General features: G+C 37.8%; 1 protein-coding gene across 3 annotated transcripts in view; it reads right to left on the reverse strand.

Moving 5' to 3' along the window:
* The window catches only part of CADM2 (cell adhesion molecule 2), a 1303436-nt gene that overhangs the window by 182073 nt on the left and 1104339 nt on the right, over positions 1 to 17024 (reverse strand). For all 3 annotated transcript variants that reach the window (XM_075854469.1, XM_075854468.1, XM_075854470.1), the window contains one exon: positions 11508 to 11678. In XM_075854469.1, coding sequence (XP_075710584.1) covers positions 11508 to 11678 — 171 coding nt within the window. The remainder of the gene's footprint in view (positions 1 to 11507; positions 11679 to 17024) is intronic.

The raw sequence follows: 17024 nt of genomic DNA on the forward strand, positions 1-17024 counted from the left end.
GTAATGGTTAATATATTCATAGTGGAATCAAAATAGTTGGATTGCTTAATACACACTTCACTGGCAGTTTAACTATTGTGCTATTATATTAAAAGGGTTTTCAGAGTTCTTTTTCTGTGCTCCCTCTTATCGTAACTTAGTAAACATTTACTTTTTAAAATACTTACACTTTCAAAAGTGCCCCAGTTCTGCGATCCAGTTGCGCGTCATGTGACATGTGACATCACCATATCTTCCGGCTCTAGTGACAAAATAGTGCTAGCCCAGTATACGGTATGTCACTAGTGACGTATCGTTTTGGGGGGTGTAGTTTCGCTGTGAGGAAAGCGCATGCGCAGTTCTCGTTTTACTCTTCCGCTGGCTAGGAAACAAAGGGAGGAGACTACTATGTGCGGTTTACATTGTGCAAAGCAGCATGGGAACTGTAGGCTACATCATGTTTGAGTACTAAGGACAATGTAGATGTTTGAATACTGCTGCCAAAAATATGCCCCAAACATATGCCACTGTATGTCTATATGGTGACATACATCTACCATTTACTCCTATTGTAAAAAAAAAAAAGTATGCCGAAAGACAGCGCTTTTTGCATAGGTTTGGCAAGTATACAACAGTATAAATAATTTGGCATATTTCTGGCCAATAGAAATTTATGGGCACATGTGATGCATTCTTTAGGAACATTTCCCAACATATATGTCGAACTTACTGGTGTGGTGTCAGCAGAACTTAACCGACATCAATAATATTCTTGTAATACTTAAATTCAAGATAATTACTTAATAGAACTAATCCAGTTTTAGTTTAAAAATTCATTTTTAAACAGAAGGAAAAGTGGTTGTCCTAGTAGACTTATGCTTAGCTATGATATACTGTATACAAACTTATCAGGTTCTCCATTAAGCTGTAATACAGCTTTGGTAGCAAAAATGAGTGCCATTTGACTCGTGCCATGGTATAAAAATCTGTTATAATAAACTATGATAAAATGTGGCTACCTAATAGATTTAGCAACTAAGAACTAAATATGGATGGAGGTTTTACCAGAGAAAGGGAACGGTGGCATAGAAGATCTAGAGAGAGAAGCATCTATATGGCATGAGCCAATTTGCCCTAAAAAAAAAGATACAGTGAATCCTTTCTGGACCCCCCCCCCCCCCCGTCATTGTGATCAGACTGGTTACAGTAGGGTAAAACATAACATTTTGTTTCTATTGTTTTTTTAAATACCAAATTATGTCAATCTGAGTTAAAATGGAGTAACCTATGTTTGGGACCTTCATCAATTAGCCCCAGTGGACCATGGCTGAAAAGTGTCTCTCTCTTTGGAGGACCTGGCAAGTCTGTGCATTAACCCGTTAGTGACCGGCCCATCGTGTTTCTACGTCGGTCACTAACGGGCCTTATTCCGATGCCATAGACTTTTTACGTCGCGGCATCGGAATAAGTTTACAGAGCAGGGAGCTGTCAAATCTCCCTGCTCTCAGCTGCTAGAGGCAGCTGAGGGCTGGGAGCGTCCCTGCTCTGCCGGGTGAGATCGATATAGGTATCGATCTCACCCGTTTAAGCTCTCAGATGCGGTGCACAATAGCGAGCACCGCATCTGAGTGGTTTTGGAGAGAGGGAGGGAGCTCCCTCTCATCCCACCGACACCCGGCGATACGATCGCCGAGTGTCTGTGTCTCCAATTGCAGCCGGGGGTCTAATAAAGGCCCCCAGGTCTGCCTGGAGTGAATGCCTGCTAGATCATGCCGCAGGCATGACCTAGCAGATGCCTGTCCGTGTTAAACGGACAGGCAGTAATACACTGCAATACAAAAGTTTTGCAGTGTATTATAAATGTGATCGCAGAATCGCATATTATAGTCCCCTAATGGGACTAGTAAAAAAGTTAAAAAAAAGTTTAATAAAGTTAATTTAAAAAAAAATGTGAAAAAAAATGAAAAACCCAGCTTTTCCCCTTACAAACTGCTTTACTATTAAAAAAACAAAATAAAGTAAAAAAGTTACACATATTTGGTATTGCCGCGTCCGTAACGACCCCGACTATAAATCTATTACATTATTTAACCCGCACGGTGAACGCCGTAAAAAAATTAATAAAAAACTATGGAAACATTGCTGTTTTCTGTGAATCCTGACTAAAAAAATGTGATAAAAAGTGATCAAAAAGTCGCATCTACTCCAAAATGGTACCAATAAAAACTACAAGTCTTCCCGCAAAAGAAAAAAAGCCCTCATACAACCGCATCGGCGAAAAAATAAAAACGTTACGGCTCTTCAAACATGGAGACACAAAAACAAATAATTTTGAAAAAAAAGCGTTTTTACTGTGTAAGTAGTAAAACATACAAAAACTATACAAATTTGGTATCGTTGCAATCGTAACAACCCGCTGAATAAAATTATTGTGTTATTTATATCACACGGTAAACGGCGTAGATTTAAGACGCGAAAAAGAGTGGCAAAATGTCAGTTTTTTTTCTATTTCCTCCCAAATAAAAGTTAATAAAAGTTAATCAATAAATAATATGTCCCCCAAAATTGTGCTATTGAAAAGTACAACTTGTCCCGCAAAAAACAAGACCTTATACAGCTATGTCGACGCAAAAATAAAAGAGTTATAGCTCTTGGAATGCGACGATGGAAAAACTTAAAAAATGGCCTGGTCATTAAGGTCCAAAATAGGCTGGTCATTAAGAGGTTAAATGCACAGTTTTTTTAATTTCAATGGGCGCATTGTAATGCTTCTTTTGACCTGTGGTGATGCTGCCAGAAAATTAATCACTCGTGGCCGAATTTCACAGAAGATTAGAGGTGATCTCAAGGGGTCAAAGCAGTGGGACAACCCTGTTATTTACATATTTTCATGGGGTCCTTCTAAAAAAAAGAGATTGTCTAATCAGGATGACACATAATTTATGATATTAGTATTGATTTCCATTGTCCTTTTTCATGTCTCAGTAAATAGTGATTACTTTCAGAATAGTCTGTGCCACTATGTTATGACTACGGTTCTACTTAAAGCACTGAAACCTAGTGTTACAACAACAGTATAAATTAGCTTTACTTTCTGTGTTCTGGTAAAAGCTATTTTATACTTCAAAAATACACTTTCAAGTCGCAGAGTGGGGCATAAATCAACTATAAAACAGCATCACAAATTTCTGTTGGAATTACAGAAATGCCTTCAGTGCTCTTTCAGAAGCTTGATTGCATAGAGAATAATGGGCAAGTAACTGTACGTTATATAGTTTCTCTCTCCACACCGTCCAAATGTCTTATGACCCATATGCTAGAGAAATAAATGATGTCAAAGGGTATTTAGCCCTATCGATGCTGGAACGGTCTTTAATACAACAACAAAATGACCTGCAATGCATTTGTAGACCTCCATTGCAATGAAAAATTACAAGAGAAACTGATTGTGACTGTGCCTTTATTGTTTATTTTTGAAACACCTTGAAAAAAGTACAGAGCTAGAATTGAAATTGAGTCTGAATCAGCTAACTAAGGATTTAGTCAGCATTATAACAATAGAAAATACACGCCAGGCCAATAATTTGCATTGATATGTATCAAGTTACATAATATCTCACATTGAGTTAAATGGGTATTTCCATCGTACACATTTATGGCATATCCAGGTACAGATCCTTCCACGTTGCTGCTTGCTCAGCTCTTTCCCTAACTGCCACAGACGTCAATGGAGAGGTCCATGTGCCAGCAATGAACTCCCCTTTAAACCTATGGGGAAAACAGCGGCATAGAATTGAAAAAAGGGGGGAAGGGATCTACAGTATCCCATTAGATAAAGAGGTGGATAGCCTATGGACATGCCATAAATGTGTAAGATGGGCATAGCCCTTTTAGAATAAAACTTGAATATGGAATAATTATATATATTAGTAAAAGTTAAACTTGCAAGGTTCTAGACATAGAACTCTATTTGATAGAAAACATGATGTTTAAAGCAGACTTTTTATTATACCTATTTTTGCATGAATTGGTAGTAAAAGTGAATTTATGAAATATTGTAATATATCCTTTCTGGGGATGTGACATCTTCATTACTTCCTTTCCCTACCTGCATGCCCTCTATAAATGTTAATAAGCTTCCTCAGTCACCAACATATTCATCTAGTGTTAAAATGTAAATACCAGAGAGAAGATCAAAAGGAGGGGGAGGTGGGGGATGCAGCTGTAGTCTCGTATTTCAGACAATATTTAAAAAATTATGGGCACCACTCCAAATATCATATTAAATGAAACACTGATAAGGTATAGGTGAGCGTCCAAATGGATGCTTATGATATACTATAGCAAAAATTAAAATAAAAGAGGATATCCAAATAAAATGGCACTCCAAATAGTCTTGAATACAAATCCATCTTTATTGAAATAACGACCATACATTAAAACATTTAAAAAAAAACAACGGATATGTGAAAATAAGGGGACCCATTCCATCCAAAAATGGTCTGATCACAATATATATGGAATGATACAATGGCACTCCCCGATAATAAGTATCATATGACACAATAAATACATGCAAAATAAATGTGAATAAAGTAAAAAATGCAATATTAGAATAATCTGAGCCATATGTCCAAGGAACAAGCAAATAAAGTGCAACAAAAAAATGTGAGATCAAAAAAGACCAAAAATAAATGTCAAAATATGAAATATCAAGACATATCCACACTTTATGTGAGCAATGATATGCAAGCATGAGATACTCACCAGGTTGGGGGATTTTCTTCACCTCCACCCCCCACCTGGTGATTTTTGCTTCAGTATTTCAGACAAACATCATAAACCTACCTAAGGAGTAACAATAGTCAAGCCATGCTTGACTAATTCTTTAAAAATTTACAATAATATTACTGTATATTGGGAACTAAAAAAAAGAGTGGTGTACAAATATAATATCAATATTTTCTGTGGTAATTCTTTTTTAAACTCTGTAATATAATAAATCAACTAGTTACCGAATGTTAGACAAACTATCACACTTCTGAGCAAAATTGAAATTGAGTGAAAATGTGTCAGTCTGTTGAGAGTTTCTTGTACAGTCTCCTTGGAAGGATCACTTCCCCAGGGGAACAGAACACTAAATCTAACCATTGTATATTTAAAGCTATAAACAATAAAAATAATAATGGCCAAACTACTGCTGCAAACCTGTACAGAGTACATAAGAAATAACACATATGATCTGTTTTAATGCATATTTAGTGCTTATGTGGTGAACACCGTCATTTTCTTCTCTAATGCACTTCTATCATGAAAATTACTAATTAAATTGGGCACCTTAAAATATAAATTCCAATTTTTCAGCCACACAGAGCTCAAATAATAATGATATATAGTGATCAAAAAATTGCCCCATAAACAAAGTAATCTAACAATGTGCTATACAAAGTCTAAATGATACTGCTATAAAATCAATATTACAATGTGTAGTAGTCACAAGCCTAGGGTGCCAGGTAATCAATGGGGTTCCGTTTAGCAGTGTTGGATGACGCGTCCTTTGTGATCGCACAGGTCGTACACACTTGTGGACGGCCCTTATCTTGAGGGCAGAGCTACAGCAAGGAATGCTTTTGTACTATTTTCTGAACTTGATTGGGATCTATGTAAGTAATTCACATCTATGGACATGTGGGTAAGTTCACACCTAGTGTAAATACTACGGCTTTTCTACAACACACTACGTAAATGCTGATCAGGAAAAACGCTCAGAAATTGACCTGGAATGGGAGGTAAAACCTGCAACAAGTAGCAGGTGGTGTGTTGTTTTGCTGCAAAAAAACGCAACTTAGAAAAAAAATCTTATACTTACTCAGAATTCTGTGTTTCTTCCTCCAGGCCGACCTCCTGGAGTGACGTTTCATCCCATGTAGCCAATCACAGGCTGCAGCGGTCACATGGGATGTAACGTCATCACAGGAGGCCGGCCTGCAGGACGTCAGATGGACGCGTCACCATGGCTACGTAAGTATCAAACTATTTTTCTACGTGCAGTTTTCCACAGCGGACATTCCACAACACAATTTGGTGCGTTTTTTGGCTGTAATTTCCGACAGCGCCCAGGGCGGATTTATTGTGTGCTTTTACGCAGCGTATCTGCCCTGTGTGAACAAAGCCGTGACCCAAAAAATCGATCATCTTAATTAAGTATAAATATATTTAAATGTATTTAAAGAGGACCTATCACCAGGACTACATTATCTATGTTAATTTAAAAAATTGTTAGCCCCAGAAAACAAAATGATGTCAATAAACAAAAATGTAACAAAACAAAAATAAAAAACAGTATACTGTAGGTCACGCTCGCATTATGTAAATGACTCGACTCATAACAGGAGCCGGGTCTGAACTTCCTGGAAAGAAGAAGCTGCGGCACACAGTTTAAAACTGCTGGCTAGTTATCACAAGATCTTGCAGTTTTTACTAAAAGAGCGCTATCTATGGCATTTATATAGCAGTTAACGGCTGTGCAAATGCTATAGAAAGTGCCCCTTTAGTCAAAGCCACAAGATCTTCTGATAACGAGCGAGATCTCGCGTCTGTGCACTGTATGTGACTAGGAGAGTTTAAAGGATGTGGTTCATGGGTTTTTGACGGGAGCTTATTTACAGGAAATTTGGACCGACTCCTGTGTTGAGTCGGGTCATTTACAAAATGTGCGTGCGACCTATAGCATACAGAATTTGTTTTTTTCATTACTTATATTTATATATTTATTTCTTTTTCTGGGGATAACGATTTTTCAATTAAAATAGATAATGTAATTCTGGTGATGTGTCCCCTTTAAGAAAAAAATAACCAGTCACATCCTCACAGTGACCTAGAATAACATTCTCTTAGCAGCTTCAGCTGTAATATCTGAGTCTTAACATGTGTTTTTTTGTAAAATACATTTTCCTATATCATGTAAGCAGATTCTGAATTCCACAAAGCAGGGAATGAGTCTGACTTGGATGCTTTTCTCTTTGATTCCATTGGCACCCCTGCAGTGCAGAGACAGACCGAGTGTTGAAGGAACATAGAATATGCACACTTTTGATATATTTTTTAAAATGACTGCACCCATAGCATGGTTTAAGGGAATAAGAACATGAAAGAAAGAACCATACAAATTAGTTGCCCATCCTGAAAACAACAAATTCAGCTGCAACCAATGTGCCCAGCACAGCGAGACCTGCGTTTCTCTATACTACCCACTGTAGCCCAGATTAATTGACAGTATCCTTAAAATAACTAGTGAGATCTTTTCTCTATTTCCTTAGTAGAAGAACAGGATTTATGCTGCTTTCCATACAGTATTAAACATTATCACTTATCATTATCCCCCTATGTAATGTCGGGGTAGGGAGACAGACAGGTGAGCCCTAATCTACCCGCCAATCAGTCCCTGCCTACTTGCACGGCCCATCCTAGGCGACGGCGTACAACTGGGCGACGGTCCCTACGCTCAATAAGTGCACGACAGACAAACAGACAAGTGTACACAGACGCTAAGGGAAATGGGGTAGTTGCCCACGGCAACACCGTGAGCAACAAGAGTAGTGAACGAGCCGAGTCAAACCAGGAGTGTACGAGGTACCAAACGCAGAGCAGGAGAGTAGTCAGTAAAGCCAGGGTCAATTTGAAGCAGAGGTCAATAGTATTAGCAGGAACAGCAGAGCCAGGAAACCAGACAGAATCACAGGCAAGGAAGAGCAGGAAATGAAGGTATAAATAGACAGAGGGCAGGAGCTAGCTCCGTCTGGCCAGGTTGTGATAGGTTCTCCCACTCCTCAGCCTACCAGCCTGAGTGGTAGCAGATCGAGTCACTCTATCAGACCTAGGAGCAGATGCAGACTGATTAACCACGGGCGTCGACACAGAAGCTGTGTCTGGCAGATCCTTTACACCCTATCTTTCTTTTATATCTTTTTTTGCGCACATGTTAGCCTGCACATAAAGCCTTACATATAGTAACACATTCAAGATAGGATGGGTTTACAAGTGCCAATATTGCCCCATCAGATAGAAATATAAATTATTTTTACAGGGACATTCTTCCAATCATTGAGCGTTGTTTTTATGTAGATACAAATATTTTTTGTCAGGATGGGACAAGGACAAAAATGTTCCCATTCTATCAATGTCAACTCTCTTCATTCCCCATATTGGGCTTTCCCTGATCACTTCAACATGGTTCTTAGTGTTCATTTTTATTCAGGTCAATTATGGATTGCACCGATGTTATTCTGGCAATTAACACGTTATCAGGGCCCAATAAAAGAAGCCACATTTTCACCAGATGGCGCCTGTCTGCTCCATGTCAGGAGGTGGCATTGAGTTCATAGTCAGCAGGTCATGCTGCTTTTTGACTGTCCTCTGCGCCTCGGTGGAGCATCTTGCAGAAGTATTTCATAAATAAAAAAAATATATAATTTTGTACTTAGTGTAAGTTTACTTGATTTTCCTGTCAATGTTTTCTTCTTTTTTTTTTTTTTTGCTAGAAAACCAAATTTGCCCATTAAGTCCTTCAAAATATATTTTTTCACTTTAGTGTGCAGGTTAGTACAATTAAGTCTATAATATTTACATTGTTTTTTTATGTTATGTCAAAACACTTTTAAAAAAGAAACAATTACCGTAGTATCTATGTTGACAAACTCTGAGAGACATAATTTTTCTTTATTTCGCGTCGAAGAGGAGGGGGGCCAAAGGGCTGACAGGGGGAGCCCCCTCCTTCTGTCTACCCAACACGTCTGCCACCATCACCATTTTCATTGTTTTTTAGAATCTGTACAGTTTCTATGCCGTAAATGTACGTCACAGGGCAAGAAGGGGTTAAAGGGAGTCCATGGTTTCATATAAATATAACTCAAACGATGGAGCAAATGTAGTAATCACACTCCCTAATGTTACCTCCGTTAAACTGGACAGAATTTTTCCTGATGTGACAACCACTCTAACAATTTACATTTCACATGAAACATGGATCCATGATTCCATGTTGAAATCTTCAGCTATTTTTAAGCAGACCAACTTTTGGAGAGAACTTTTTTGAGGTGACTTTTTGAATGGTCTTATAAATGTGCGGCACTATAAACTGATTTATGGTACAGTCTAATACGTTATTAGTTGTAAGCTAAAAATAACTAAAAAAAATCCTCCTAATAACTGGCCTACATAGCGACAAAGTACGTCCCACTGTTATCTGTGGTCAGCTAGTGTGAATCAGTCACAGGTACAACAAGACGTACTTGATTTTTTAAAGAAATCATTTGTTTTCAAGTATGATATTTTTATAGTATCTTTAACGTTTTTTTTATCAACAGGAAACATTTATAAAAAATATAAAATAAAATAGATAGATATATAAGAAAATAGGCAAAAAAAATCCTGTATTTTCTTTATAAAATTTTAATTTCAAGTCCATCAAAATATCCACTTACTGCCCTCTATTAACACTTATTTTATCCAAGGGGCAAGTTACATCTGGTGAGAAAACGCGTCTCCTGAGGCTATGCATGGTCAGAAGAAATGCACATTTTCTTAATGAGATCATGAATAGAAATTATTCACATTATATTTAAAAAGAATATTAATTAGTTCATTATTTAAAAAATATAGGAGCATAAAAAACGTATCCTGACAGATCCAATATAAATGCAAGTACAAAGCGGAGGCGCTGACATACACGGTGCCCTCTGTAGCATGTTGTCTTGGATGAACTTGGCGAGTTTAGGAATAGGACGTGTTGTTAGATTCTAGCAATGGTTGGTTATGTAGAACTATAACAATCGTGTAACCGTGAAGCAATTCACTCAATGCTCCTCTAATGAGCGGCACAAACGAGCACATTAATGGGGGAATGAGACATTTTAATTGTCAGCTCAAAGATATTATTATATGTCCATGGGCAGATTCACACCAACTAATTTATGCCAATCCTATCCTCCTAATCATATCAATGGAAAACCAACAAGGAAAATGCAATACAATTTTACTCTTCATACCAATAACTTTTTATCTTTTCATAAATTAAACTTGAGCATATAACACAGCAAAAAACATATTTATGGATATAGATATGATAGCACAAAAAATTGCCTAAAACTATACCTCCAGTGGTTAGTGTGTTAAAAAATTGCATTATCCTGCATAATCACTCCTGCTGCAAGAGAGAACAATCTAAAACACACAGAAGGAAATCTATAAGCAAAATAAAAAACCTAATTCAGATGTTCGGAATAGATTTTTAGTCGCAAAAAATTCTGCCATGTGTAAATACATTTTTTACGTTTTATGAAAACTCTGATGTGGCTGCAAATCCCCCTCCAAAGTTCCCCAACAAAAATCTACAGTATATCGGATCAATATGGATTCTCACATTAAGAACTTATGGACCAAGTCATTTTGGGCTTTTAGGACCGGAACACATTTTTTGTTTTTGCTCCCTACAATTCCAGCAATTGGAATGTATTTATTTTTTAAATCCTCCGGTGGGCCCAGGCTCAAACATGATAATGGGCCCCTTATATATTTTTCAATAGAAAGCAACCACATTTGGAACTGAATTTGGAGCTAATCACTTGCCACTAGGGTCTATTTCTTATGTGTTGATTCACAAATAACTAATTAGACCTTTCTGATAATATGTCTATTGTGTGCAATGATAATAATAAAGTCTACGGTGTAAATAAAAGTGGACATGCACATGTTTTTAATGGATGGATGGTGGGTCACCAGCATAATTTCCTCTAGTGGGCCAAAGGAACCCAAGTCCAAAATGGCTTAAACCCAGTAGACTTAGAACTAGTGAGCAGATCTCCTCAAGTAGTTTGCTATATCTAGGATTCTTGGAGATCTGTATTTTTACACATTACTTTAGACACATGAAAGGGTCGACACTTGTCTTTTTGCACTATACTTTTATTGTCTTTATCCAAATTGAAGAACAGAAAAAACTAATGACAAACCTACATCAGTTTTATCAATAGTTGGGCACATTTTATCATTTTTTTCCCCACTGATGCCAAAGATTAAAAACTATATATATACTGTGATGGCAGAACAAATGAAGACTGTTGCTAACTGATACAAGAGTAATGCTAAGTGCATCAGTTTTCATTAGTCTTCATCGGTTCCATCATTACAGGTTCCGTTGTGATCTTATTTTTTTCTCTTCATCATTAAAGTCAATAGGAGACTAATTAAAAAACTGATAAAAAGTGATGTCAATTTGTCTTCAGTTTTTCAATCTATTTTGATCAGTTGAAAAACACAAAAATATATATAAAAAAAACAACATATTTCTGCCGTTATTGAGAATGTCAGAAAATACTGCATGAATCAGGCATCACAGCCAAGCACATTGTACAAATGAGGCAAGAATTCACACAACTCAAACGGCAAAACCAATAATGTTGGATAGAATCGCAGTTGTATTGCAGTCATTCATTCTTCTAATTGCTATTTCATTGCATCTTTGTACTTACAGTGAATGTCTATGGGCTGTATTGCTATATGAGGTGTTGAATTCAAGGATTCGTGGTCCACTCTGCAGCTCACAATTGCACCGTCATCTTTGCGATCCCCTCGGAAATCCAGAACACTAATAACCGTGAATGTCTTCCCATTGCCATCTCTCTCTTGTTTTTTCTCAACGTCTATATTAAAAAGAAGTCAGAAGTTCACTGAAAGGTTCATTATAACAGTATGAAAACACAGCGCTTCATTTCTAACTGCGGTTTAACTTCTAGATAAGTGACAGACAGAAAGCATTGAGTGAGCCTTATTAAAATACATTTAATGTAGCAGCGTTTTCTTTATAATGTGCAATTTGCTACAATAGAATTGAGATCTACTTATAGAAGCTTTTTAATAAAAATATTATGCCCAAGGTAAGAGTAAAATACCATTTATAATATGTTTTTACATTATTTTGAAACAAATGCAACAGCCTTATAGAAGACTAAAGATTATCGCGAGTAAGTGTCTAATACTGGCGATAGATAAGCATTGGTAACAATAGTTCAGTAAACCATGACCCTCCACACAGATAGAATGAAATACAATATCTAGCCAAAGCTGAAATCTTATATTAATCCCAAAAATAATGGCAGCGTTATATTTGACCCCTGCACAAACTGCTGGTTATGACATGGAATACAAAATAATGTCCAGCTACAGAGCTTAAATGCAATGATCGTTACAGATTTTAAAGGAAATCTACAATTTTTTTTGTGGATTTCAAAAAAACTGTGGCCACTTCTTAGCAGCTTTAAATAATACTTATGCTGTAATGGCTACTCTGTTATTAATATGAAGAGAATGTCAAGTCAGTAAGGTAATGCAGTGACAGTATCACATCACAGTAGTCTGAAATTGTGCAATGCAGAGACTTGTTCTTCCCTTTTTTTTCTCCAAAAAGCAAGTATAAAACAAAACAAAAAAGATATTAAAGAAATAAATTCAAATAAAATGATTGTGTTTGCTTCTGTCAATTAAATTAAATAATGATTTAGCTTTTACAAAAGTTATATCTATTTTTGGGTTAAGCTGAGGGAAGCCAATATGGACCCGCCCATGGGGATATTTACCTTACTTTCTGGGTCTCTTTACCTGTAGACTATGATACATGACAAGGTTGCTGTGATCAGTGACATGGTTACCAACCTCCAACCACTGATAACAGACAGATAACTTTTTTACTGACAAATTGGAAAACCAAAAATAAATCATAAAGATTCTAGGTAATATATATTTACATTAGCAGCATTTACTGTGATCTGTGCATATGATCATCACAAATACAATAATCTGCACAGACACCAACAATCTTAGATCCATCTACTTTTTATTACAGACAATGTTCACATTTTTCTTTACAGATTATATGTAAATTTGTTAGCCATTGTCAATCCTGATATAAAGTGAGTCTAGGCCATTCTGAAATTAACCTTAAGGCCAGTATCACACACACACCGTTTTGATAAAGTTTTCGTGGATGTTTTTGGCTCCGTTTTTAAACCAAACACAAAAGTGGACACAAAAAAAAAAGGAGATGCGTCAGTCTTTATACCTTTCCTTCCATTTTGACGCACTTCTGGCTTTGGTTAAAAAACAAAAATTGAGCTAAAAACATCATCAAAACTGTGTGTGTGATCCTGGCCTTAAATATAAAAGAGTATCCGGCACACCAATTTTGAAACAAAGGTATTTTTTTATTTTGTTTTTGTTTTTAATGTCAGTGGCAGAGTGCGACGTTTCGGTCTAGGTGACCTTCATCAGGCACTGAGCCGTGCTGGGAAACTGAATTGACGAGCGCTAGTGGTGCTGATAGCGGCTTTGTTTCAAAATTGGTGTGCCGGATACTCTTTTATATTTATGTTTGGGTTGGGCCCCTATCCGTGCAAAACCTCACCCTTCCGCGTATCTGGTGCTATCTGAACCTATACACAAATTGATCCTGGCCTTAGTTACATAAAAAGCTCATAATATTCTGGCCCTCCTCTTTAATGAAACTTCAGCTCTACATGTTTAGATTGCTGCTTTGTAAAAGATCACCCACACCACAAGTCATACTGCAAGAACAAAAGGATTATAAACTACAAGCAACTCAAAAAGGGCCTATAATTTCTGAGATACTGTAAACACAAGAAGTGACACTAGAGTAAATTATATGAATAAGTTCCTATATATTTATATATCATTAGCAGAACGGCGGATTTCCCTCACTATTACAGAACATAGTGTAAAGGATCTGCCAGGCACAACTTCTGTGTATACGCCCATAGGTAATCAGTCTGCACCTGAGTCTATGTCTCTGAGACTGACTCCATCTTCCACCACTCAGGATGGCAGGCTTAGGAGTGGGAGAGCCTATCGCAGCCTGGCCAGACGGAGCTAGCTCCCGCCCTCTGTCTATTTATACCTGCCTTTCCTGTTCCTCCTTTGCTTGTGATTCTTCTCGTGTGGTTTCCTGGCCCAGCTACAGCTTTTGACTATTTGATCCTGCTCCATACTGACCCTGGCTTTCTGACTACTCTCCTGCTCTGCGTTTGGTACCTCGTGCACTCCTGGTTTGACACGGCTCGTTCACCACTCTTGTTGCTCACGGTGTTGCCGTGGGCAACTGCCCCATTTCCCTTTGCTTTGTGTTCCCTTGTCTGTTTGTCTTTTGCACTTACTGAGCGTAGGGACCGCCGCTCAGTTGTACCCCGTCGCCTAGGGCGGGTCGTTGCAAGTAGGCAGGGACAGAGTGGCAGGTAGATTAGGGCTCACTTGTCCGTTTCCCTACCCCCGTCATTACACATAGTTTCTACTTTTATTTTAGTAGAGTAAAGTCCAAATCCCGTGAGATTTTGACTGCACTGTGAGATTTCCTTATTCTCTGGGAGGTACCAACTGTGTGGGTGAGGGGGACAATTCTATACAGCATCAGGATGACAAAGTGGAGCCTTGTGCTCACATCAGGTCAGGATTCAAGGTGAATGCAACCATTTGCTTGTTTTGCCGTCAATTCACTGGTCCATAGACTACAATAGGAGAATTAATTCATCTATTTTTCTCATAAATACTTGAAAAGCGAATCTCAGATGCATCCTAATGGGTGACAAATGAGGGAAACACAAATTGGTTCACCTCTAGGCAGGAACTTAAGCTTTACTTATTTAATTTCCATGTAATAAGATTTCCCTGTGTGTCATACAGCCCAGCTATTGGAGGAGGATACGGCTGTTTGTAAAAAGTTAATCTGAATCTCTCACAACACACACACACACAAAACCAGCAGCAGTCACACACTGAGGAGAAAGTGGGAGAGAAGCTGTGACAAGATTCACTTTCTGCTGTTTTTTAGTGAGAGACTCCTTCCTTCTCCTCATGCTCTATAAATTACAGGAGAATCAACTTGCATTACTGCTAATATAACTACATCCAACATGAAGTAAGAAAGCAGCAGAGATCTTCACTGTGTACACATACTGCACAGTATTAAGCCCTGTTTACACAAAGTATTTTGCAGGCAGTATTTTGCGGACTTGAAATTTCTTCAGGGATTTTGAGGTAGATTCTGACCTGCCTGCACTTTCTTGACGCATTTTTCATGGCATTTTTAGAAGAAATGACATGACGCTATTTTTTTCCCACGAGTGCCTAAAAGCCGCTCGGGGGAAAAAAAAGCCTCCGTCTCCCATTGAAAGTTTTGGCAGTTTTTTTGGCGCTGATACCGGTGCGGTTTCCACTTCAAAATCAGCGCCAAAAAAACTCTGTGTGAACTGGGCCTAAGTCTTCCCCCTTGTAGTTGGCTCTCCCGGCTCAGCAGGAGGAAGATTCATTGAGCTGTAATTGCTCGTTTCTGAATGTGGAGAACCGATTTAAGTAGTAGTCGTCCCAAGTCTTAAAGGGTCAGAACTTTAATCTCTAAATTAGAGAGAACATTGATTACTATATATATATAAATAAGTATCAAAGATAGGAGCAGCACTGTGATTCCTTGCCTGTTAAGGCCGGTGCTATGCTTTCAAACAAGGAGTGACCTCTCCTTGTATAACGTATATGCAAAGAAGAGAAAACGAAGCAGCACTCAGAAAAACTTGGGTTTATTCATCCAACATCCACTACAACTACTTGAAAAAGCCCTCATAGAGAGGGTGAAACATTGTAGTGGATGTTGGATGAATAAACCCAAGTTTTTTTGAGTGCATAATGTATGTGCAGCGTAGGTTCCCACCTTACAGAGGTCGCCTTGTCGTGGCAGGTGGGCAAACACCTTTTGATCAAAATGTGCACTAAGAACCTCCCTATTATAAGTAGATTTAGCTTTAGTGCATATTTATTTATATTTAGTGGTTTAGGTGGCATTAGTGTCGCCGTGTGCTGTCGCCATTCTCTGTGTGCTGTATATTTGCAGTCACAGGTGTTCCTGCACCTGCATACACATTACGCATTTTATATCATTTAGTTGGAATGTGCTGTTCAAATTTTTGTGTTTATGTGATCTATATATATATATATATATATATATATATATATATATATATATATATTTGAGAAAGGTTTTATATTTGGGTCTCCTTCTACTTAACCCTTTCATGCCGACAATCTGTAGATTCACATCCTATCCGCATATACCCCGTACAGCCGGGGCGTGAATCTACAGAAGACCTCTGCATTGCTCTGACGCCTGCAGTGTCAGTGTCCTCGGCTTCCCAGTAACCTGCTCTCTGACAGCTGAACCGATTGGTTCAGCTACAGAGCATGTGATCACCATGATTAACCAATCATGGTGATCTCTGAAAAGTTTGTTTACAAACAAACTTTTCCAACTTGTCTTCTCCTCTCAGCCTCCTTCACTCTGTCACAGTGTTTCAGAAAAAAGGAGACTGATCGAGAGAAGACAGAAGGCAAGTAAATAAAAGCATTACATACAAGTGTGTGTGTGTGTGTATATATATGTGCACACACACACACACACACACACACACACACACACACACACATAAATAGACATACACACACACACATATAAATATATATATATATATATATATTTACAAAGTATATGGAAAGTATATATTTTGTATTCCCTGTGCCCCTTAGTGTTAGAATAAGCAGGCAGGAATAGTAGGTTAGTTAGCGTGATCATAAATTGTTAGTTAATTAAGTCATGCATTAACCATTTAGTGTAATTTAATAAATTACACTAAATCTGGCACTTTTTTGATCAATTGTTTCGTTGTAATATAAAATATGTGCTGCATATGTAGTAAAAATATACAGGGTGGGCCATTTATATGGATACACCTAAATAAAATGGGAATGGTTGGTGATATTAACTTCCTGTTTGTGGCACATTAGTATATGGGAGGGGGGAAACTTTTCAAGCTGGGTGTTGACCATGGCGGACATTTTGAAGTCAGCCATTTTGTATCCAACTTTAGTTTTTTCAATGAGAAGAGGGTCATGTGACACATCAAACTTATCGATAATTTCACAAAGAAAAACAATGG

The sequence above is a fragment of the Rhinoderma darwinii genome, chromosome 2 (assembly GCF_050947455.1).
Source record: "Rhinoderma darwinii isolate aRhiDar2 chromosome 2, aRhiDar2.hap1, whole genome shotgun sequence".
NCBI classification, from domain to species: Eukaryota; Metazoa; Chordata; class Amphibia; order Anura; family Rhinodermatidae; genus Rhinoderma; species Rhinoderma darwinii.